The sequence below is a fragment of the Nelusetta ayraudi genome, unplaced genomic scaffold (genome assembly GCF_046127955.1).
Source record: "Nelusetta ayraudi isolate G7.1 ecotype Tasmania unplaced genomic scaffold, CSIRO-AGI_Nayr_v1 ptg000135l, whole genome shotgun sequence".
Classification (NCBI taxonomy): domain Eukaryota; kingdom Metazoa; phylum Chordata; class Actinopteri; order Tetraodontiformes; family Monacanthidae; genus Nelusetta; species Nelusetta ayraudi.
In genome coordinates this window covers 21,517,334-21,541,266 of record NW_027466185.1, presented here as the reverse complement: position 1 = coordinate 21,541,266, position 23,933 = coordinate 21,517,334, and the positions used below count along the sequence as shown (strand labels likewise).

The 23,933-nt window shown below is 47.0% G+C and overlaps 1 protein-coding gene across 2 annotated transcripts in view; it reads left to right on the top strand.

Annotated features, from left to right (window-relative positions):
- erf (Ets2 repressor factor) overlaps positions 1-23,679 on the top strand; it is a 34,485-nt gene extending 10,806 nt beyond the window's left edge. The window contains exons 2-5 of one of the 2 annotated variants that reach the window (XM_076011309.1): positions 9,865-10,099; positions 14,516-14,628; positions 17,503-18,398; positions 19,075-23,679. In XM_076011309.1, the coding sequence (XP_075867424.1) occupies positions 9,865-10,099; positions 14,516-14,628; positions 17,503-18,398; positions 19,075-19,728 (1,898 nt within the window). In that variant the 3' untranslated portion in view covers positions 19,729-23,679. Of the gene's footprint in view, positions 1-9,864; positions 10,100-13,137; positions 13,471-14,515; positions 14,629-17,502; positions 18,399-19,074 lie in introns of those variants that run through there. The other variant, XM_076011310.1, reaches the window with a different exon arrangement.
- The last annotated feature ends 254 nt before the right edge of the window (positions 23,680-23,933 follow it).

The window sequence follows — 23,933 nt, the reverse complement described above, 5'->3', positions numbered from 1 at the left end:
CGCATTGGTCCTAATCAGCAGCGGAGCCTCGTTGTCTGCACGGAACGATGTCGAAAGTTAAAGTGACATTTAAGCTCCACGTGGTGCGTGCACGCCCCTGGGGCTCGCTCTTGGGGTGGGGTGTAAAAAAAAAGGGGGGGGGGGATTTGATTGGCAGGGAGCTGGAGAATGACTCACCCAAGCTGCTCCCTGGATGTGGAGCTCCGGGACCTATTCTGGGCTGTGGTGGCGCGTGCGGTTGCGCGTGCACACCAGCACTTGCATCGGCTCACCAATATTTCAAGTTACCAAATTTTTCTTTCTTGGTTTCTCGTGTGTGTGTGTGTGTGTGTGTGTGTGTGTGTGTGTGTGTGTGTGTGTGTGTGTGTGTGTGTGTGTGTGTGTGTGTGTGTGTGTGTGTGTGTGTGTGTGTGTGTGTGTGTGTGTGTGTGTGTGTGTGTGTGTGTGTGTGTGTTGGAAAATGAAAGTCGTCTGGTGACCAAACCACAACACAGAAGCCAGATTTGAAACAGATCTTTATTCCACACAGACCCCCCCCTCCCCACCATCACCACCACCCCTGCCAGCTCTGAAATTCACCCCTTCTGCACCCACCCAACGCCACAATCCGGTTTGAGCGGTTTTTATTAGTATGTGACAAGTGGAAAGTTGCATTTCGAGCAAGATAGCGATTCAGTTAAGTGTGTTGAATCACTAATAAATGCGACAAGTTCTCTCAACTATTATAAATTATGTGTAATTTGGTCTTTCTGTGAACCGTTTCACGTGAGATTTGTCTTTGTTTCGTTTCTGTTCTTTTCACCTCCAGGGGTGTAGTAATACCTGCGGTTTACATTTCCGTCTCCTTCCAGCGACACAAGAGCCGTGTCGGATAGATAGGGCTATGGTGACGTTATTAATCAGCGAAGGAAGAGCATGGCTGGGGAGCTGACTGGTTTGTTGGGCCCTAGCGTTGGTTAACTACACTCTGCTGAAGTAAATACTGTGATTTGTTCTCCACTCACACGCACTCTCATGTACAGGTTAACAGCAATTCCAAGAGCTGTTTGTGTACATGCAGCAGCACTAAATCGGTCTTGCCTCAGTTCACCTCCACATAGACGCAGGTATTCAACGGCACCCCTTGTTCTTATTCGTGCTCGTATATTCCTCCTAAATTCACGCGCAGCCACTTTTAAAACAGCACTCCGTTTGCAGTGGAAGTGGGTTGAAAATGTGGGGCAGGAGAACATTGGAGCTGAATTTTTTTTTTTTCAGGACGGAAAACGTGCTCCAACAAGTTTCCAGGCACGCATTTATGTGTTTTCCTCCCTCGGTGGGAGCGCACGGCTCCCGCTGATAAGTCTCAAACCGGCACTCGCTCACCGAACAGCAAAGAGATACAGGTTGGATCGTCGCTGATGTCATTGTTTCTCCTGTTTTTCACTTTTGAGAGTTTCTGCCAAAGGCTGCTTTTGTCTCATCTGCTCTCCAGGCTGCAATACCTGTGATGGACACATGGTAAATGAATCACCGTGGGTGCCGACATGCGTTGGCGCCCCATCCTGTCGGATAAGATTTTGTAATTCAATCCAGAAACAATCGATGGCTGCAGCTCTGCTCTCCATGTGTCCAAGCCCTTGTAACATTTGCAAGCCACATAACCGTGGAAGAACCAACCGACGGTAACGCACATGTCATGATATAATAAGTAGGTTTTGAAGGAATCACACACACGCGCGCACACACACACACACACACAGGCCGTGGCTGTGATTAAAGTCGCCCAAGTCACCGCCTCATCCAAGGTGCCGCCGTCGTAACAGGTTTCTGGCCGTCCGGGCTTCAGCTGGCCGCTGCGTCACAGATTAGAATGGATCAACCGAGTCGCTCTGTGTTATGAGGCTCCATACACTTAAAAGCTTTTGTGTGGATGAGGTAGGCATTACGGATGGCCAGACAATCTAATTTACAGTCCTTTTTTTTTTTTTTTTTTTTTTTTTTAATGGCAGCACAGTTGCCCATCATCCATATTGCTCATGTGATGACCCGGGACTGTTAATGGGCCTTACGACACGGCAACATAACATTTAAAATACACTACCAGTCAAAAGTTTGGACACTCCTTCTCAGACAGTTTTTTTTTTAATCTTTACAACTTTCTACACTGCAGATAAATACTGAAGACATCAAATATATGAGCAAGATGTATGTAATTATGCAGCAAAAAAACAAAAAAAACCACGTTAGATGACTCTAAATATGCTTTTTATGAAAGGTGGCTGTTTTGTAGAATTTAAATATAAAACAAGTTTCAGTTATTATCCACTTTTATTGTTTCCTACATTATCCCATGTGTGTTCATACGCAGTTTCGATGCCTCCAGTGAGAAACTGCAATGTCAATAGTCATGGGAATGAGAGAAAAGACATTCAATCCGGAGTGTCCACACTTTTGACTGGTAATGTAGATTGAATGCATTCGCCCAGTATGATCAGGGTGGGGGGGGCGGGGAAGACCATATTAATCTAGGTTTTGTGAATTCTGGTGACAGGAGTCACCAACCCGTTTGAACCCGAGAGCTACTTTTAGGTACCGAGTCAAATTAAGGACGACGCTACCCTGAAATAACACATTTTCTCAGTTAAACTTTAGTTACATATTTGAAGACACTGATCACGTTAATGAGTTCCCGGTGTGCTATTTTTTTTTTTTGAAGAGTCCTGCGGGCTCATGTGGTCCTTGGGAGCTACCTGGTGGCTGCGAGAACCGTGTTGGTGAGCCCTAATTAAAATGCATGAAGTCTAGAATCAGTCTCCCTTTCAGGATCTCTTTCATCCCAACATGGCAACCTGTTACCCCTCAGAAACTGCAGCCTAACTTTGAAAAAAAAAAAAAAAAAGTTTTCTGCGTTCATCTCTAGGTTTTTAGATGTTTAGATATTGAAATCTCATCACGGAGGGTGTGTGTGCGCCTGACGTCACAGCAGGTACTTAAAGATCCGCGCCGATTTACATAATCTCGGCCTGCCCGGCGCTGCCTCGCCGCCTTTTGTTCCTGGGTTTTTCAGCGAGGCAATTGTTTTCGTCTCCGTCTCCTCCAGCCTCCCCGTCATCCTCTCCCACTCAGTCTGTGCTTCCGTCTGTGAAACATTATGCAACGCGGCGATCATGTGAGAGCCGAGGTGAGGGTTCGCAGCCTGCACCTGCAGACCACCGTCCGTCCACTCGTCCTCCTTCCTCTTTGATCTCCGCTGGATTCGCCTCCTTCTTCCCTCCTCTACCTTTCCACCCGATTTGCTCCCTCCGTCCCAGCCGCGTCTCGGGCCTCCTCCCTGGACTTAAGCTGCTGGCTCCTCAATTCTAAAACCCTCCACCTTTGAGGGGTAATTATGAGATGAGCTGGATCGGGGTTTTGGGGCCAGAAGGGTTTCCAAAACAGTTATTTAAGGCTCAGGACCTCTCAGTATCACAGTGTTGCATTGTCTGGTCCGATCTGAGCAATGCAAATGGGATGTTTGGGCAAATAAATTTAGATCTATCCTATATGTCAATGCATAGAGGGCAATCTACATTATTTAAAAAAAAAAAAAGAAAAAGGGAATAGATGATAATGTAACGTGAGGAGTGATCTGAGGAATCAGCAGCCATGCCTCTGATTACCCTTGCTGCCATGAAAGCAAGTGACTGTTTGGAATGCCCACAGCAACGCTCAGTGGGAGTGAAGGCGCAAGGCTAAAGAGCCACACTTTGCAAGCTCGCTCAGCCTTTCTCTCACTGGTGTTGTCCTACTCAAGATTGGTCTTGGTCTCAAGGCCACTTTTTTAAGGGTCTCGGTCTGGACAGATTTTTTTTATCAAGACTGTTCGAGACTCAGCCAACACTACAATGACAGATAATAATGGAAAAGAATCCAGCTGCTGCCGTTTTACGCGATGTTTGTGACACAGCCCCTTATGAAAATGGTTTAAAATAGTTTGCAAAGCAGTGACTTAGAGGCACTCTTGAATTGAAAAAAAACTTGAAGTAATACTAATTGAAGATACTTTTTTTTCTGTTTTGTTGTTATTTTTCTTTGAGATATAAAGTCTTGGTCTCGACACTCTCTAGTCTCGATAATGGCTTGGTCTCTGTTGGTGCAGCCTTGGCTGCAGCACTTTCTCTCACACATACTTTTTTATAGAATGTAGTCATTTGCGAGAATGTTTGCGAACAGAAACGGGTTGGTAGCCTTAAGAATTGCTTCTTCGGTATTGATGTCGTGCAGCGCTAGTTCAACATCTGTTTCCCTGGGGCTGTACACTTGTGTGACACACTTTTATACCCATTGTTTAGAGTGGAGAGTTCCCCAGAACTTTGATTTGACCTTTCCCACAGTTTCTTTTCAAAAATCTATATTCGCAACCAATCAACCTGTGGCGTCAGTTTCTAGTTTTGTCTTTTACCCCCCTTTGGCACTTTTTTTGCTTTGTTTTCTGAGGCGGGTCGAGGGTTGATTCCTCATTTCCGGTTTCCTTCTTATATCCTGCGTTGTCCCGATCGCATCCCTGATAAAAGCCGTCCAGATTTGAGCAGACGGCCAGTCCCCGGCCATTAAGGCCCAGCCTGTTGCCCACACATGTGTTGCTTCTCGAGGCTGCCGAGTCATTACGCTGCAGACAGACACAGGACGACCTTTCCAAAGGCTAAATCTAGAGCCATCAAAGAATAGGAGGAAGGGGAGGGGGAAAAAATTAACGGTGGTGGGAAGGGGGTAGATGGAACACCACGTTGCTGGGGGAAAGAAGGAGCCCTTGTGTGTTTAGTCTCAGCGACTGCAGGTCGTCTGGACAATACCCCCCCCCCCCCGTCCCTCTCCCCCTTTCAAATGATGGCTATCGGTGATTATGAGCGCTATTCAAACTGCGGTGACGTCAAGAGTCCCTGTGAAATGCAGACCAGCTCGTTCAGCCCTATCACCCCTCTGGCTGTGGCTGCACAGATCCTGTTTGTCTTGGACCGGAGAACACAGGTAGCTCGGCACCGGGAGCTAATAGTAATGAGTTTTTCTAGCCTGTTCTTAACTATATTTAGAAACCAGTGAGGCCTGAAACGCTGTGTTTTCCCCTCTGCTTGACAAGTACAAATTCTTCCTGTCTGGGGCTCGAGGTTTTCACATTGGACAAAGGACTTTGAGTTGCTTTTTTTTTTTTTCTTCTTGCCCTTTTCTTCCCATACTAAGTCACAGTGTGGGCCGTTTAAATTTGCTATTTCGCGTTTATTTTGTGTTCAAGCTACTAATGCTGCGGTGCCATTTTCTCTCTTCCCCCACCCCGAGGAGATAACGCTCAGCCCAGACATGCGTGCGGCGAGGGCATTCGATAAGAGTCATTCGGACAATGTGAGCGTAAAGTTGTTCGGGCTTGCGTAATATTTATACAAGCGCTAATCTGTGCTACGAGAGAACTTCAGCCTCGAAGGAAAGCGAGTGGCTCGCCACAGAGTAATCAAAAGGCTTCGCCGCCGCACGCGCCACTTTCCTCACCGCCTTGACTTGTACAAAGGAGCTGCCTCAGCCAGTCCAAGTGAAAACGGTCGTCGGCAGATGGAGTCTCACGAAAACAATTTCATTTGATCAAACGTCACAAAGTGAATGCAGCGGCGGAACTTGACCGATGCCATTCTCTCCGAGTCTCTCCGCTGCCTCCATAGCTGTTAAAAATCTATTTTTCCTCGCTAAAGCGGCAGCAGCAGCAGCAGTGTCATGCATGTCACCCATCTGTCTCCGTTACCTCGCTACCACCGGGGCGCGTTCCTGCAGCTTAGTGGTGGGTACCACCTGATTGTGTGAGCGCCACTAAGAGAACAATGCAAGTTTAGAAAGTCACTCACGACGGAAGTGAATCTCACCATTCGATTTCGATTCTTGAGTTCACGATTCGATCCGGAATTTGTTCTCGATTTTAAAAAAAAAAAAAAATTGATATTGTGACAAACGTGTTATAACTCGGAAAATTCTGCAGTGAACACAGAAATGTGTTCCAAGTTTATGAATTGATCCGGAACTGCAGAGAAGAATCGTGATTCTTACATGAATCAACCACCCTCCACTTACCCCACCCCACTCACAAACACTGCAGGGTTCCAAATGAGGTTGCAGTTGAGTTTGTGCTACTGGCGAGAGCTGCCATGGGTGGATCACACAAACCCCAACCGCACAAAAGTGCAAGCCGAATTATTTTGGGTAATTTTGTGGCATCATTAAAAAAAAAAAAAAAGCTACGTAGCTCACAAACAGATCATGTCCATTGAGAGTAAACTGATTGAAAATGGCAGGAAAAAACAGTCAATGGTATAATTGCTGCGAGCTGTTTCTCTTTGTTTAAAAAAAAAGAAAAAAAAAGCCAGTTTCCATACTGGGCTGGTGTGCGTCTTTTCCATCTGGTTCTGGTTCTGGTCGCAGACTCCCTCCCTCGCGCTCCTCCTCCCCGGATCTCCCGAGCCACCAAAACTCTCAACTCCGTCTTGGCAACTTTTGATTTTAATTCAATCATTTTTTTTTTTTTTTTTTGTCTCGTCGGTCGTGACTGGGCCATTTATTTTTAGAGGTATATGCCTGGGTTGCTTGGAGACAGCGTGTCTTAGGAGGAGAGGCTGAGCGAGCGAGGGAGGGAGGGAGGGAGGGACAGAGCCAACGAGAAAAGAAAGCGATGGCAGCGCTGTTGAGGGGGAGAAAGGCGGAATATCTGTGAAAGCCGAGCGCCGAACGAAACGAGCTATGAGTCAGCAGGGACATCTGCAACACACACATACACACACACATACACACACATGCAGTGGGCATGGTTGCTATTCCTGTGTTCTTTGTCTGTGTGCTCTCTGCACCCACGCATGAACCCACTTACCTCTCCCCACTAACCTGTTATGTGTTATGTGTAAGAGAGATATTAGCTCGCCCACTCTGATTTTTAATCCACTCTTTGGGTGGGTGGGTGCGTGCGTGCGTGTGTGCGTAGTGCGCACACGTCTGTCTTTCTGTACCCCACACTGCACATGTTGTGTCTGTGTCACAACAGCTAACCTGCCCCCCCCCCCACCCCTCGCAACCCCCACCCAACCCACCGGTGACAAGGGCCTTATTGTCGGACGTAGGAATCATATGCTCGTACCCCATTAACAACCGGCGCCTCAAACGGCTGATACGAAATATAAAAGCCGGCCTGTTCGCCCAAGGAGATGAGGTAGCAGCATGTGGTTCATTAGTCATCGGGAACTGTTGCTTAATGCCACTTTTAGAACATTTTCTCGCGTGCAGGTTTTTTTTTTTGTGAAAAATCCCCATTTGCATGTCTTGAAAATTCGTGAGGACTCGTATTGGTCACGTACTTGAAATTAACACATTTACGCTCAACTTTTATACCTTTAATCCATACTAGCTGCATCTCCATTACCCCTAGAATTGCGCTAAACCTAAATATCGCAATTAAAAAAAATGGTAATGGAAGCACCTAAACTTCAAAAAAAAAAACTCTCAAATATTGCTGAAAGACTGAACTTCTGCTTGGACTTCGAGTTATCTCTACCGTCTTTGCGTCGTATCCACAAAGGTTTTTGTGCTGATAACATGCAGGCCCAAAAAACGCTCAGAAATGCGGTACCTGATGAGTCAAAAGCGCTCCGGTAACTCTGCCGCACTTTGCGACCAAGATTGTCAGATATTGTGACGTTGCTGCAAACGTCAATCACCGGACGTTTCATATCCTAAGGAATACTTTATTTTTTTTATTGCTGTCAAACAACATGCGCATTGTCCCCCCCCCCCCCCCCCCCCAGGCTCCAGGTGAATGTTATTTGATGGCAGATGGGGGGGGGGGGGGGGGATGATGGCTCTTTTGATACTGAAGGTTTCCGACCCCTGCCCTAGAGATATGCGGTGCAAAGTACACTCAACCAAAACGACAGTTACATATATCGTTCAATCATTTTTTTAGTTTTTAAATTAAATTAAATTTTTTTTTTTTTTCTTTGAGTTTGACGTCAAGGTGTCAATCTTCAACGCGCCCCCTCAGGGGAGCAGCAGATTGCCTTTGGAGCGCATCTTCAATCTTTAGCCAGATGTTGGCCGTGAAGCCTTGCAGAAAGGACAGTTGAGCATGTTATATAAAGGTGTTTTTGCTCATTCCTTTTTTTTGTCTGCACTGTAAAAAACTCTTTCTAAACTGCCCTCGGCGCGTCCGTCCGTCTCTGCCTTGTAATTCGCACGCCTTTCATCGAGAGCCCATCCCAGATCCTCTCGCTCTGCGCCCGTAGGCCCGCTGCAGAAGTGGGATTAATTAACATTTGCGAGCACTTAAAACACCGATAGCTGCTCTTTGCACACCTGCCGTCGGACTTTGGTTTGTCGGCGTCTGACTCTGTCGCTTTTTCCATGACTCAGTCGGACATTTACACCTGCTAGTAAAATGCGATCTTTGTGCATGTAAGGGGAAACACGTGTTTAGACCGCCTGGCACATGCTTCACCGTGGTCTGAAATGGCTTTTTTTTATTTTTTAGTTGGGGGGTGGAGGGGGCGACAGTAGTGAATGAACAATAATTTGAAGAAACAAACAAACAAAGAAAACGCCTGTGGGACTGTGGTAGGTAGGAATGCGGTGACTCACACTTTGATCCATGTGGTTTATTTCTCAAAGCGATCTGGTGGTCTTTTATTTGGCAGGTGTGCCCTCTTTATTTGGTTTTCATCCATTCTTTTTGCGCGCACAGCGACTTTTGTGACAGCCGACAGGATCCGGTGGCCTTGACTCGTCACTCATCATTTAAGACTTGAGTGAGGCAAATGCCACTGGTAGGAATGCGAGAACGCAGGGCGCAAGAACAAGCAAAAGCTCACTGTTAATTCTTTACAGTGCAGGGAACTGGTTGTAACCCTGCTATTGATGATGGTGAGAGGTTTTTTCTGAGTTTGTTTGTCTTAAACACACACACACACTCTAAATCCAGCATTGTTATATTGTGGCCATATGTTTCCCACACTTGGCCTTCTCAGCCTGATTGTCAAAGGCACATCTGGTGTGTGTGTGTGTGTGTGTGTGTGTGTGTGTGTGTGTGTGTGTGTGTGTGTGTGTGTGTGTGTGTGTGTGTGTGTGTGTGTGTGTGTGTGTGTGTGTGTGTGTGTGTGTGTGTGTGTGTGTGTGTGGTATAAAGTCTTTTACTGCTACCCTCAGGTTTTACAGCTCGGGGCCTTGATGCAGAGCCTATACTTCCCCCCCCCCCCCTCCTTATTGTATAACTGCACGCGCTCTGATAGTAGTCACACAACCGTAGCTTATATTTTGTCTGCGCGTGTCTCAAGGCCCCTTCATCCTCAGATTCTCTCCCTTTTAAATGCGATAACAGTGAAGCATTGAGTTGACGGCGCTCCGTGGGAACACGTTTGTTTAAATGTCCTTCCTATTATTCTTTTGCGCGCTCCCACAAAACAGTTTTCACATTATTATTATTATTATTATTATTATTATTATTATGATTGCATCTAGTGATTTTTTTTCAACCTCCATTTTCTTTGTTGCCTTTAAAAAATTGGAGCTCAATTACCGATTTCTGCTGGCTTTTTGTGTCATGCTTTAAAAAGTGTTTCAAAAAGAACTTGCCGCTTTTTGCATTACAGTTTTTCTTTAGGTTTAAATTTCGAATACTTTAGCTTTTTTTTTTTACCCTGGTGCTGAAATAGCTTCTGTTGGAGAAGAATTTTAAAAACTCAAAAAAAGTGTATACATTTTATTAATGCACTTCACCCACACCATTTCATTTTGCCGTTGTGGGAGAGGGGGGAAATCGTGGTTCCTTGTTTCCTTCTCCTCATGCTCTCCAACTCCTCATCCTCCCTTCTCCTCTCCACCCCCTAGGGTTTGCCTTCCCTGAGTGGGCCTACAAGCCAGAGTCCAGCCCAGGGTCCCGGCAGATCCAGCTCTGGCATTTCATCCTGGAGCTCCTGAGGAAAGAGGAGTACCACGATGTCATCGCGTGGCAAGGGGACTACGGCGAATTTGTCATCAAGGACCCCGATGAGGTGGCCCGCCTGTGGGGTGTCAGAAAGTGCAAACCCCAGATGAACTACGACAAGCTCAGCCGAGCTCTAAGGTGAGACCGAAGCACCCCCGGCCGTTCACATATGCAGACGGCGCGCAGTTTTGTGTCTATGAATAAAATTCTCCGTGGTCTTTGTCAAATAATATTTGCCATTCACGCTGGCAGGTTCTTGTAAGTGGGTCCTATCTATTATTTATTCTCGTGATTAAGTTTTGCGTTATTAGCAAGTATCCGTTCAGATCAGGTAACAAAAAAGGGCCCCTAGAAGTCAAATCTCATGTTACCAGAAGTGTAATACTGTCATCCAACACGAGATAAACTTTAGGAAAACCCAGTGAACCCTACAAGACTATGAAACATGGTAATATGACTATTTCAATTTAAGTTTGCCAAGGTTTCCAGTAACGGAACTTTAGAGTGGGAGAGATGTGTCCTTTTAAACCCATGCTGCTTCAGGAAAACATTTATTTATTCTGCTGATTAAGGTTTGTGTTGTTTGCGAGTATCAATTCAGATTGGGTCATGAAAAAGAGCCACGAGAAGTCAAGTCTCACATGACCAGAAGTGGAATTCTGACATACAATATTAGATAAACTTTAGAAAAACCCAGTGAACCCCACAAGACTGTATTCCGTGGTAATGTGATCATTTAAATGAAGTTTGTGAAGGTTTGCAAAAGGAAAACAAGCTGAAATTGCATTTCTAATGAAAGTAGAGTCGAGGAAGGCTTTCTCTGTCAGTGTCCTGGTGTTTTTAATTCTATTTTAATTTTTAATCTTGCCTTATTGAAAGGTGTTAGATGGAGCGCTCGTGTGCACCGTGCTCTAACTTTATCAGAACTAGACTACTTTATTCCTCTCCAGAGGAAGTTGCTTCAATCTCCAGTGAAAATGGCAAAAGGAGATTAAAGCATTTTTTTTTTATTTTTTTTTTTAGGAAGCCTGTTCCTTCATCCTCTGTAGAGCGCATGTGGCATCCAAGTTTTATTTAGCCCCCGCAGTCTGTTCTCATGTCACCACACACACACACACACACACACACACACACACACACACACACACACACACACACACACACACACACACAGCTTTTCATCGCTGTGGCCGCCTGTGTTGTAGGTCGGTGTGGATAATAGTTTGCCATGGTCATGGCTCATTCCATCACCTCATCTCTCACACACACACACACACACACACACACACACACACACGTACACTGGACCTAACACTTCTATATGTCAGGCATCCTCCAGGCCATCTGTGTTTTTTGATTGCAGTTATCAGTGTCACACAAGATGAAATTCACTTCACTGTTGGCGCACCATTGAAACTGGATTGGTCTGAGGTTCTGTTCTTGTGTTAGTTGACAGCCTGAATGTTTCGTGGCAAAGATGTCTGATAACCTTTTCACCCTTAATGTTTGATTGTGTCACATTTACAGCAAAATAAACCAAAAGCAAAACTCGGGATCAATATGGAACTGAAAGATGTTGGGAACTTGTTCTCACAGCTGCGGGTCACATTTGACATTCAACACATTTCCTTTCATTCGATAAGGCACTGCTTTGATTTGACCGTCGCTTTTTCACCATTTTGCATGAAAGAGAATTTGGATCCAGACGCTGCCGCCACGTCTGCTCTGAGGAACCAATGGCTGATTAATAAAACAGAACGTCGTTCCCACTTTGACGCGAAAACTTTGATTCCTCCGCCACTTCTTTGAAGTGAGCGTGCGTTGGTACGCACATGTGCACTCGTGTGTGTGTGTGTGTGTGTGTGTGTGTGTGTGTGTGTGTGTGTGTGTGTGTGTGTGTGTGTGTGTGTGTGTGTGTGTGTGTGTGTGTGTGATTGTGTGTGTGTGTGTGTGTGTGTGTGTGTGTGTGTGTCCTTTCGAGTTTATTTGAAGGAAGTTCAAACAGTTTGGAATGGGCAGAAGGTGTCGAGGTGAGTTTCCTCATATGATTCCTGCCACTGCCCTTCATGTGACAGTTTTCTTTTTTTAGAATCAGAATTCCTTAATTAATCCCAAGCAGTAAAGTGCAAATATCCATGAATACGCAATGGAACATGATGTTCTTCCCGCTTCTTCTGCGCTCCCATTCGGCTCTTTTCCGTGCAGGGTGTTCTGCTTTGTTTTGGGAGAAGTCTCACAGAAGTCGGGCTAATTTTTGCACAGGCTGTGCTGAAAGTCACCAAATGACTTCTCGCTTGAGGGCCATCTGATGAGCGCCTCCAAATATGTAAACCGTTTTCATTTTCGACTCAAATAATAGCAATTGTGAGAAGAGTTTTTTTCTTCATTGTTTTCGATTGGACTTGGCTTAAAAAGATAAAGCATCAACAGTTCGAGCCTGTTAACAGGAAGTCGATGTTCTCACTTTTTGTGAACCAACATTGTAAACCTGAAGGCGTCGCTTCAACTTTGTACTTTGAATGAATAAATGTTATTTTCAAACGTGTATAAAATATGTAACTGTTTGTACATTTAAAAAGAAATAATAATACAAATGAAAAAAGCAAAAAATAACCCGCAGTTAGGAGCAGGAAGTTAAAAACTTTAATTTCCTGCCCCTTTTCACCTGTTCTTTAGTTTGTAGCAAAATACATAATACATAACATATACACAAGACATAAATATCTATATATACATATAATTATAAAAATATACTATTTTTGATATACTTTGCACACATTGCCTTTGGCTCAGTTTCCTGCTCACGCTTTCATGCAGCGCACGTGCAAAAGCTCGTCTGTGTGCTTGTGTGCGTCCACGTGCATTATGACGTCACTGTGTGGGTGTTCTTTGCAGTCTGCTCTTTCAGGAGAGGCTCTTCACTCATTGAGTCCTTGTGGGCCTTGAATAACAGGAGCGCACGCAGCCTGGTTACGACGGCCTGAAAAATACCAACCTTTTCTTTGTGTCGCGACGATGAGCAACAGTAAATTACGATCAAAGCGGCTCAAACGGTTTGGAATTTTGACTCTGGAAGACTCCTGTAAGTCTTTTATGTAATATTACTAAGAACTTATCGATCCCTTTGGCCGTATATAAGGGAGGGGATGTAAGGATGAGTAGGTTCCATATTTGCGTCGGCTTCATTTTCCCCTCATTAACAGCGAGAGACGCATTTACGGCTCGCTGTTTTTGTGCACGCTCTCAGCCGCCGAGCTCCTCTCGGCACGATCTCGCTGGAAATGATGAATAACATATTGCATTTCCTAGAATGAAGTAGCCCCTCTAGATTGAATGGGAGACGGCGTTGATGTAAGAAGTCTGAATGTGGTTTTGTCCGGAGGCTATCAGTGAGTCACAGGGAGCCATTTTATCTTTTGGATGAGCTGTCAGCGGCTCGCCATTCACTTCACTTTATCACCCCGCGCGCCCGAGATGACTCATCCACTCTGATTAATGGAGCCGTCGAGGTAAGACTAAATCAGAGCGGGGCCGCCGCGTGTCCACCGGCGAGGGTTTCCAGGTAGCCCTCAGTGAGCCACTTGTTTAATTGCGAGCTTATGCAAAGAGCGGAGCGCCGCCTTGACAAATCTATCTGTGGTTTCTGAGGATTCATTTTTGTCTTCTGTGCTCGAGGATTCTGCAGCCAGCGAGCGCCAATTCAATGACTGCAGTCAGAGGGGGGGGGGGGGGGGTTCTGTATTTGACTCGCTGTCTGGTTCAATTTTAGTCCAAAGATGCAGAACATGTGTGTGGGTTGTTAGGTTTTTTTGAATTGGTTTTTTGTTCCTCAACACTTTAAGTACCAATTTTGTTACAGGAAGAGTACAAGTACTTGCATTTCAGGCCTCGGTCTTACGAAGTACTTCATAAGGCCATAACGTATTATAGAAGTACTTTGATATTTTTTTTAAATTCTTCCACAGATGTTCTGTTATTTGCGCAACGTTCCTCAGAATGTCTTTCTAGAACAGGGTGACTGTCACAAGGTCACTTCTGTACAAACACATTTAACAAAGTTGTCATATGCATACATATAAAACGGGCATCAGTGTCGTGGTATTGGCACACAGTTTACAAGTAGAGCACTCAGCCTCGGTATCGGTTCATCCCTATAATCTTAAGTATAAAGTTCTGAATGTCTATTTTCACAACTGGGTAAAGTTGCTTTTCTGTGATATTGTTGTTTATTCTGTGTTTTTATTTTCTTGTTAATTGGTTAGAGGAAAATACATGGAGCAGACAACTACATCATATCGTGGTACATGGCTCACCCAAGTTAAAGCATTCAAAATCTGTCCTCTAGAGATAAAAAAAAAAAAAGAGAGAGAGAGAGAGAGGGTAATCTGATTAGTTTGGACCTCACAGGATTGTTTTTGTTGTCTCTGTTAAGAAATAAACACCACTGCCAAAAGTTGCAAGCACAAACGCTTGCGCCACACTTCTTGTCTTCAGCTCAAACAACAGCCTGACAGTGTCCCTTCATGACGGCACCTGTCCTCTGCTCCTCCACAGGTACTACTACAACAAGAGGATCCTCCACAAGACTAAAGGGAAGAGGTTCACCTACAAGTTCAACTTCAACAAACTTGTGCTGGTCAACTACCCCTTCATCGACATGGGCACTGGTACGCGCTCGCACTCCTCCTGTTCCTCTATTGTTATCCCGAAATGATGTGGTTCGCAGCGCTCGGCCTCAGACACTGACGAATAGACCTCTCATCCAAAGAGGCGTCTTTGTTGTTAAATTACAGGGCTTTGGCATTAAGCACGCCCGAGCCCAGGGCCGGTGGCTCTTCTCAATTATAGAAGGAGAGCCATCGAACAACATCCTTTGGCATCTGAAGGTGTCTGGCAAGGAACTCCTCATAATAGCCCAGGCTGCAGAAGGGACGGCTGTTTGACCTTGGAGTGTCTGAATTTGGAGACTGCTTAGTTTACTTGCCATAAAGTCACGAGGTGCGTGCACGCGTGTCCCTGTTGTGGTGAGCAGCTCCATAATGGTCACACGTATAACGTATTGAACTATTTGTAGCCTGCTCGCGTCACAATAAAAGACCACCAATTTGTTTGTTTTTTTCAGTTTAAAATGTTCTTATGTCAGTGTCCAGTTTTAACAAATTAATTTTGGTGGTCAAGAGTAAAGAAGAAAAAACAATTACGATTTTTAAGATTTTTTTCCCCCAAGTTTCCGATTTCGAGAATAAAGTTGATGTAAAAAAAGACGAAATTTCATGAATAAAATGGAAATTTTGCAATTAATGTCAACGTGAATTAAGTCAAAATGTCAAGAATGGAGTTGAAAGGCTCTGTGCGTAAGCCTAAGGGAGTACTTCTGTTTTCGCCAGGTTCCTGATTACCGTGGGTGAACCTTTTGGGCTACACGTTTGTCGGCAGTTGACTTTTAACTGGGTAACTGGGTTAATCCACCATCCATCCACCATCCAGTCTACTACCAATTTCCACTTTATTTACGTTGACTTTATTCATGAAATTTCTACTTTATTCACGAAATTTCGGATTTTTTTTACACTGATCTTTTTCACGAAAATTTTAACTTAACTTAACTTTTACTTAAAACTCAAAATGAAAACTTAAAAAAAAATCTCCTTCCTGTAGTATGTTTTTCTCTTCTTGTGGCCCTAATCCTCTTTTGAAGAGACACCTGCAAATTGCAATTGTACTTTGTCGTAATTTTAGAAATTTCGCTTTTATTTTTGCCACAATCTGTAATGGAATCGCAGCCACCTTTTGTCCCCTTTAAGCAACCTCAGTCAAGTCCATCCATCACATGCAGTCAGACCCAATCTGAGTTTGAGTGTGATGTGTGTGTGCTCTCGTGTCTGGTCTGGTGTTTGTGGTTCAGCACATAAGCGCACGCATGCGCCATGTCCTGGCTGGCAGCCTGGTTCGCTCCGGTTCTTCTGGCCGCCCAGTGTAAACACGGCCCATATGGAGCGTTGGATTCTGGGTGACGAGAAGTGCAGCACGAAATTTTAATTATAGCCACCGTGTGATGTGGCCCACACACCGACACGCTGCTATACGGTGGTTCTGTACAATGGTCGCACACGCACACACAGGCCCGCCCGCGTCTGTCGGTGGGTTGTGTTTTAGTTTTTTGCGCAAGACGCACGCGTGCACGAGCAGCACTGGAAATAAAAAGGGGAACCCAACCCATGTTTGCAATGGCAGAGAGAGAGACTTTTCCAATATTTAATCCTGGCACGTGTGCAGATGCCAAGACTTTATTGTAGCGCCGCAGTCTCTGCGGTGGGAGGGGATTAATGGCTTGGTGCAACCAGAAGTCTCTCCCTACCGTCTGAACACTCTTGACCCGCTGGGTTAATAAATAAGTTGGCTATCGGGAGACATGACCCGCTCCTCAGTTTTCCCCCTGCTTCTTCCCCCCCGTCCTTAATTACCCCGAGTGTATGGCGCTGAGCCCTCGTGGTCGTGGGCATTTCTGATGCGCTCAGCAGTAATAGTGGAACAGAAATTTCTCTTTCCAGATGCCTCCGTCCTGTTTACCTTGAGCGCTTCGCAAAAGTCTGCCACTTGAAACTGTTTCCATTGAGCCCGCTGTTAGAAAAATATGAGTGGGATTATTTTTAGCAGCGGCATTGTGTGGCTTTTGGGTCCGGGTACAGTAAACTCAGTACCTGGACACGTCAGTTTCTCTGCGTCTCATTTTTGTCGTGAAATTATTTGGGTTGCAAAGGAAAGGCTTTTTTTTTTTTTTTGGCACATGCCCCCACGTAACTAGCAGTTAGGTCTTTAGTTATGCGGGGGCGTGTCCATGATGATATACTGTGAACTCATTAGTGAGGTGTTTATTAGGACTGAAAGGCTGGTCCAAGTGTTTCTTTGCGGGTTTTCTTTTGACAGCAAAATTTGATTTAGTTTTAGTCATAATTTAATCGGCTAAATTGTTTTTGTTTTAGTCTTGTTTTAATCAGAAAAAAATCTCCTTGACGAGGACTATGGTGAAAATGTGTTTGTTTGTATAAAATTGCAAGAGAAAGAACATTTAAGCACTGTGAAGACGTCAGGCAGTGACGTGGCGGTGCTTCAGAGTTGTATGAAACACAATTGTTTCAAATACATTTTTCATTTGTGTTTCTCCGCCACACACGAGTTGGTGTTTGGTTATTGAAAGTACAAAAGTACGTCGTTTTTCTTCTTCTGACTGTGGACACGAGAATTGTGAATTGCAATATAATTGGTGTAATGTAATAACAGAAATGAAATGAAATTATACCATGAGATTTTAGATAACATAACATATTTCCTTTATTAATCCTTCAATGGGGAAATACACAGTGTTGGCAGCAGCAGTATACACATACTCATACAGTGCACATAGTGGACATAAACCTGAGTAAAAATAGTCAAATATATTCATTCATATATCGATATAAATTTGCATATCGTTGCATCTTAGTCAAAAAGCAGTTTAACTTACATTTTCTTACGTCTCCCCCCCAACCTCTCCCCCCCAGGCCGAGGCGTCCCCCAGAGCGCCCCCCCAGTGCCCACCGGGGGCACCCACTTCCGCTTCCCGCCCTCCACGCCGTCGGACGTGCTGTCGTCCAGCGAGGAGCTGCGCAGCCCCGGCATGTTCAGCAGCGTGGCGCGCCGCATGGCCCGCGGCTCCGTCAGCGACTGCAGCGACGGCACCTCCACCAACTCGGAGCTGGAGGAGGCGGTGGGCGCCGAGGAGCGCGGCGTGGGGCCCGACCGGGCCTACCGGGGCCTGCTGCCGCCCCGCCTGCCCCACGACTCCCTCTTCAGGGTCTACGGCGGCGGCAACCCCGCCGGTCTGGCCCGGCCCGCCCCCCGGGTCCACCCGGACTCCCTGTCCCCCTTCCCCGTCTCGCCCTTGCCGGGCGCCGGGGGTCTCCTGGCCCCGACTCTGTCCCCGGCGCTGTCCATGACCCCGACGCCCCACCTCTCCTACACGCCCTCGCCCTCCCTCTCCTCCCCCATGCTGGGCTCCCACTTCTCCTTCAACGCAGAGGACATGAAGCACTACCTGCAGGCCCACACCCAGTCTGTGTACAACTACCACCTCAGCCCGCGGGCCTTCCTCCACTACCCCAACATCATCATCCCCCAGCCGCACCGCCCCGCCCTGGAGAAGCCGGCCGCCCACCACCTCCACGGCCTGCCCCTCTCCCTCTCCCACTCGCTGGCGCCGCAGCCGCTGGGTGGCGCCGAGGAGCCGCAGCACCCGTCGCCGTTCAAGTTCAAGCTGCAGCCGCCCCCGCTGGGGCGCAAGCAGAGGGAGGGCGGCAGCTCGCTGGCCGCCGCCTCCGCCTCCTCTTCCTCCTCCAGCCAGTCCTCCTCGTACGCCGGGTCTGCTCAGAATATCACCGCAGGGCCTCCCAAGATCAAGGTGAGGATGTGGACGACACGCAAGGACAGGCAGTCGCGCAAATGCGTCCCCACGCGTTCCAACGAGGGCTGATTAATTTTTTTTAATCGCGATTAAGTTTTGAATTTTTCACAGTTAACCGCAGTTTATCGGGTTTTGTTTTGCATCATTAAAATTCGTTTTTGTTCCTTTTCATGTCAAAGTTTGCACTCGGCCTCTGAATTTAATGTCTTTTCTTTCACTCTCATGACTGCTGACATTGCAGTTTCTCACTGAAGGCATCAAAACTACATATGAACACATGGAATGATGGAGGAAACAAAAGTGTAAAATAACTCAAAGAAGTTTTATTTTGAAATTATTCAAAATAGCCACCTTTCCTAAAAAGAATGTTTAGAGTTATTGAACGTGTTTTCCGAATACATAATTATATATATCTTGGTCATATGTTTGATGTCTTCAGTATCTATCTGCAGTGTGGAAAGTTGTAAAGATTTTTGACTGATAGTGTATATGGACATAAAATGGAAAAATAGCATAATTTTAAACATACAAATCGAAAGGTGATTAATCGTGGTTAACTATGGATATTTGCAGATTAATCGCAATTTAAACAATGACTCTTTTGACAGCTCTGGTTCCAGCGCATCGGGGTCAAAAGTCCTCAATCACACACATTTTGTGGTTCCCTCCCCAGGTGGAGCCCATATCTGACATCGAGTCCGAGGAAGAAGTGGAGGTGACCGACATCAGCGAGGAAGAGGAGTTCACCAACCCCAAGTACGAGGACGGCGACGGGGACATCTTCACCCCGACGGCCCGTCCTCACGGCCTCCTGCTGAGCAGCCGCCACCTCCTCCACCACCACCACCTCCACCAACACCTCCACCAAGCCAACGGGAACCGGCGCGGCGGCGGCGGCGGCCTCCTCCACCCCGATGAGGAGGAAGAAGAGGAAGAGGAGGAGGTCTTCAAGACCCCCGCCACCCCTCCCATCAGCGCCGGCCCCCTGGCCTTGCCCGCCAACGGCCTGAAGGGCGACCACGGGGGGGCAGCGGTGGCGGCGGCGCCCGTCAGCCCCGGCGGCACGCGCTGCATCCCGCTCAAGCTCCGCTTCAAGCGGCGCTGGAGCGAGGACCAGAAGATGGAGGCGGACGGCGAGCGGGACGAGGCGGAGGACAAGAAGGTGAAGGCCGGCGACGGGCCGGACGAGGAGGCGGCCGAGGACGAGAAGAGGGCCGAGGCGGCCAAGGGGGCCATGATGGCGCCGCCCCCGCCTGCCCAGCGCAGGGCCAGCTCGGAGCTGCACCGGGCCGCCGCCCAGCTGTCGCTGGAAAACTCTGGCTGCTGAACGCGGAAGAAGAAACGCGCTCGCGGTGTGGGGGCATCAGGAAAAATCGGATAGGAAGAAAAAGACACCCACCCACACGCAGCAGCAGCAGCAGCAGCAGCAGCAGCAGTTTAGTCAGTGCACTTGTCGCCTCGGTGCAGATTGTGGTGGTTTCCTCTGCATAGCAGGATCCACAGCGACGTCTGCCAATCTGTGCTCATCGTAACGCTCTGCCGTCTCCCCTCATCGTCTCTCTCCCCCCCCACGCTCGTGTCGAGATGGTAGGGGGTCGCTATAATTGCGTCTCCAAACACTTTACTGCCCCCCACCCCACCCCCCGAGCCCCACCCATCCACCTACCTATCTGTGTTTGATCCGCAGCCGTCGACAGAGCAAGACAGGATTACATTACCTCTCACTTTCCCCTGAACGTCGTGCCGTCAGACGAGGAGACAATACCAGCAAAAACACGCCACTGCGCAGTCGAGACGTCACCGAACCCCCCACCCCACCCCACCCCATCCCACCCCCCGTCTCCGTCTGCCGTGAACATTGCGTGACTTTCCTTTTCTTTTTTGCATTAAAGCCCAACAGAGAGAGACTCTCCTTATTAAAAAAAACCCAACCTCTCACATGTTGCACATCACTGTTGAGATGCCTCCTCGCCATCAAAGGAAGCTCTCGCCGTGGAAAAACAAAGGAGCCCGGGGCAGCCGGAAGTGTACAGCTTTCCATCGAGTGAATTCATTAACTTTTTTTCGCCCGCGTCAAGCGCGGCGAGCCCTGCCCCCACCCCTCTGCCCCCGTGCAGATTGACAGGCCTTGATATTACCAAGAAGACCCTCAACAGCCCTGATAAGAGATTACAGAAGTGCCTCTCCGTCTGCGCCGCTCAGCCGTTCACGAGACGGAGGGCAAGGAGCATTTAAAACAAAGAAACCTTCAGGCCGTGCGTTGTTGGCTCTGAGACTGTACATTTTCTCTGATTTGTCTTTTAAGCGATTCGAAAGAATCCTTCAGGGTCGAGACTGAGCGCTCTCAACTTATTCACTACATTGTAAAGACGTGAGGTTTTTTTTGTTGTTTTGTTTTTTTTTAAACTCAAGCCGGATGGGAAAAGACGAGCGACGAACTTGCGAACGCGGCTCGGGAAAGAGAACTTGCGCAGGAAGACGTGGGAAGGTTTCCCTCCAGTCTGCTTTCTCTCCGTGAAGGAACTGACGGGATCGGCTCGTGAGCGACGCCGCGCTGCTCACACGCGTGTGCAGGTGCGCGGTGAGCCGGCGTTTCAACGAGCCTCCGGGTTCAAGAGTCGGCCTCTCTTGTCCCAGGTTCACTTGCACACTCTCAGAGCGGGGGGGGGGGCTCTTTTCAAGGCGTTTTCTCTCTCTCTCTCTCTCTCTCTCTCTCTCCCTCTCTCTCTCTCTCCCGCTCTCTCTCTCGTCCCCGGCAGACGGAAGAGCTCTTCTGCATTCCAACAGCCCCTGCCAATTCCAGTCTCCTTCCCCCACCCCTCTCTCCCTACGGACGCTCGTGAGGACTCTCGTTTTTGGGGCATTCGCGGCGATTTTCAGGACGGTCCGGCGGAAATCTGTTCCGTTCTCGCCACGTCCGGAGTGACGCGACGCCGCTCTGTCGGGAGAAGCGGGCGGAAACTTTGTGAATGTGGAGCGTCGAGGTAAAACTCAGGCAAACCTTCACCGCGACGCCGAGAGCCGACGTGTTTTGTTTTTTTGGGACGTTTTATCTGTATAGTTACGAAAGAAATGTCGAGACGTGTTGTTTTTTTTTTTTTGTTGTTTTTTTTCCTCCCAATTTTAACGAACAAAAGCAAGATTGTGCCTTTTTAAAGAAAAATATTTTTTCTCACAGACCCCCAGCAAAACGTTAACACATTCGCAACAGACACACACACACACACACAGTACCAACATGCCTTTGCTTTTATAAACAAAGAGATAGAGTAAGCAAATATACTCGTATATATATTTTATTCAAATATATATTAACGCAAATGTTATATTTCAGTAAGGTCATTTGATACAAATCAGGAAGATTCCTATTTTTAAAGGTAAAGAAATGTATATATTCTAATGGGCATATTATCTCCAGTATAAGTCAGCTTCTGCCTTTTCACCCTTGCCTTCTGTCCACTGTTGAGCTGCAGTGTAAAAAGGCCAGTGGTGTCCGTTTTATATTTATATTCCTTTGAAAAGAAACAAATGAAATGAACACAGTTCTTTGGCTTTGGGGGCGGTGTGATGGCAGGACGGAGGCACGGTTCCAATCAGGCCTCGGTCGAATTGCACTCGCCTCGTCTTCAAATACCTGCAGTGGCGGCAACTCGGGCTTTACAACGCGTTCCCACCGCCAACGGAAAAAAAATCTCCTGGGCGTTTTGTTCCGCAACGCCTGAGTCGGAAGTCGCAGTCGCTCCAGTCAGTCATTGATCAGAAGCGGGTGAAAGACGCGCCGTTGATTAGAGAGTCAATCAGTTCCGTCACCCAAATGCAAAAAAAAAAAAACATCGGCTTTCAGTATTTGCACACAGTTGTGAACTCCAGTGTCATTCCTGTATGCAGGGACTGTGACATCCCAACATAAATGGAACGCACCTGCGCCAGTCAGCCAGACAGTTTGACCCCTGACCTATTGAAAAAGCGGAGGCGTGTCATAGGAAGAGCTCGGTGTGCTCGCAGCAGACCTGATTCTGATTGGACGTGGAGCGGTGGCGAGTTGTTCCAACTCTGCGGGGACTGGAAGCAGCCGCTTCGATACGAGTGTACTTTGACTCCTGTGTGTGTGTGTGTGCGTGCGTGCGTGCGTGCGTGTCAACCGACCGATGTGGACCCTGCCCATACACACACTGCCCTGGTTAACATGAGGCTCGACCACAGCCAGAATAAAGGGAAACACAACATCACACATGACATCAGCCGCCTCCGCAGTCTCTGCTGTGGAGAGCAGGGCAGACCAGGGAAACTAAACACACACACACACACACACACACACGCTCGCGCACGCAGTCGAAGGAAATGGCTTCACATAACCTCAGAGCTGAGCGGAGGGAGCAGGACTTCCCATAATCGCTCGCACTCATTCTGCTCAGACGGTTGTTTAATTGGAACCAGCCTGTCTTAAACACACAGTCAAGTCAGTTTCAGCCACACCCTCCAGCCAGCCAGCCCGCCAGCCAGCCCGCCAGCCAGCCCGCCAGCCAGCCCGCCCTCCCTCCAGACCGGGTCGGAGGAAGAACCCCGGGCCTGTTGCACCTGTACGGCCTCACCTGTCCCGCCTTCAAAAGCGCAACAACAGCAACATTAAGAAATGGGGTTGGGAGAGATTCTGTCATTTTCCAATTTAAAAAAAAAAAGTGTATTTTTTCAAATGTATTACTGTTACTCTTTGTTATTAATTCTATTATTAACATGTTTTTTTTTTTTGTACCGTTTTTTTTCCTCCATGGCCCAGTCTCTCATCCATGAATTCCTTTCCTTTTTCTTTTTTCTTTTTTTGCACTCTTATTTTTTCTTTTTTTTTTTTGTTTCTCAATCAACCTCTTGGCTTCTGTGCAGTTTCTCAGTTTTTGTACTCGCGCTGATTTTGCAACCATTTTAGTGTGGGAAATGAGACGGGTCGCATAATCCCCACGTGATATACAACGGGGGTAGAAACAGTTGTTCTCATTTTTTGATGTTCTGTACATATCTTTTTTTTTTCTTTTTCATTTTTGGAGTATTCTGTAAGAAAGATGAGCTTTGTACCGTTTAACCAGTTTTATTTGAAATACTTCTTTTCTCCCTGTCATCGCCTCCGTCTCCCCTCGCCCTCCTCCGCGGTGGTCCATCATCCAGAGGTGGGACAGAGGCCTTTCATATTGCGGAGGAAACCCCTGTACTTCTGTCTGTCTACTGTTCATCTTCATTTGTAATTAAACAATAATCAGGGTTCATTAAAAAGGTTAAAGTGGAAGTCGTTTGTCGTGGTCTTTCCTGTTTCCCCCACTGTGCCACACACTCGTTCAAGCAGGAAAGAATAGCGTGCTAAGAAATCCTTGCTGCAAAGAAGTGGTAATTTCACCAAGATGTGTGTCCTGCCACCAGGGGGCAATCTCATTGGCGTTATAGCCCTTCCTCTTGTAAATGGACCGTCATTTGTTCTTGCACAAATTGTTTTTAGAAACTATAATTTTACATTTGACTCCACTACAGACAGACACATCTTAT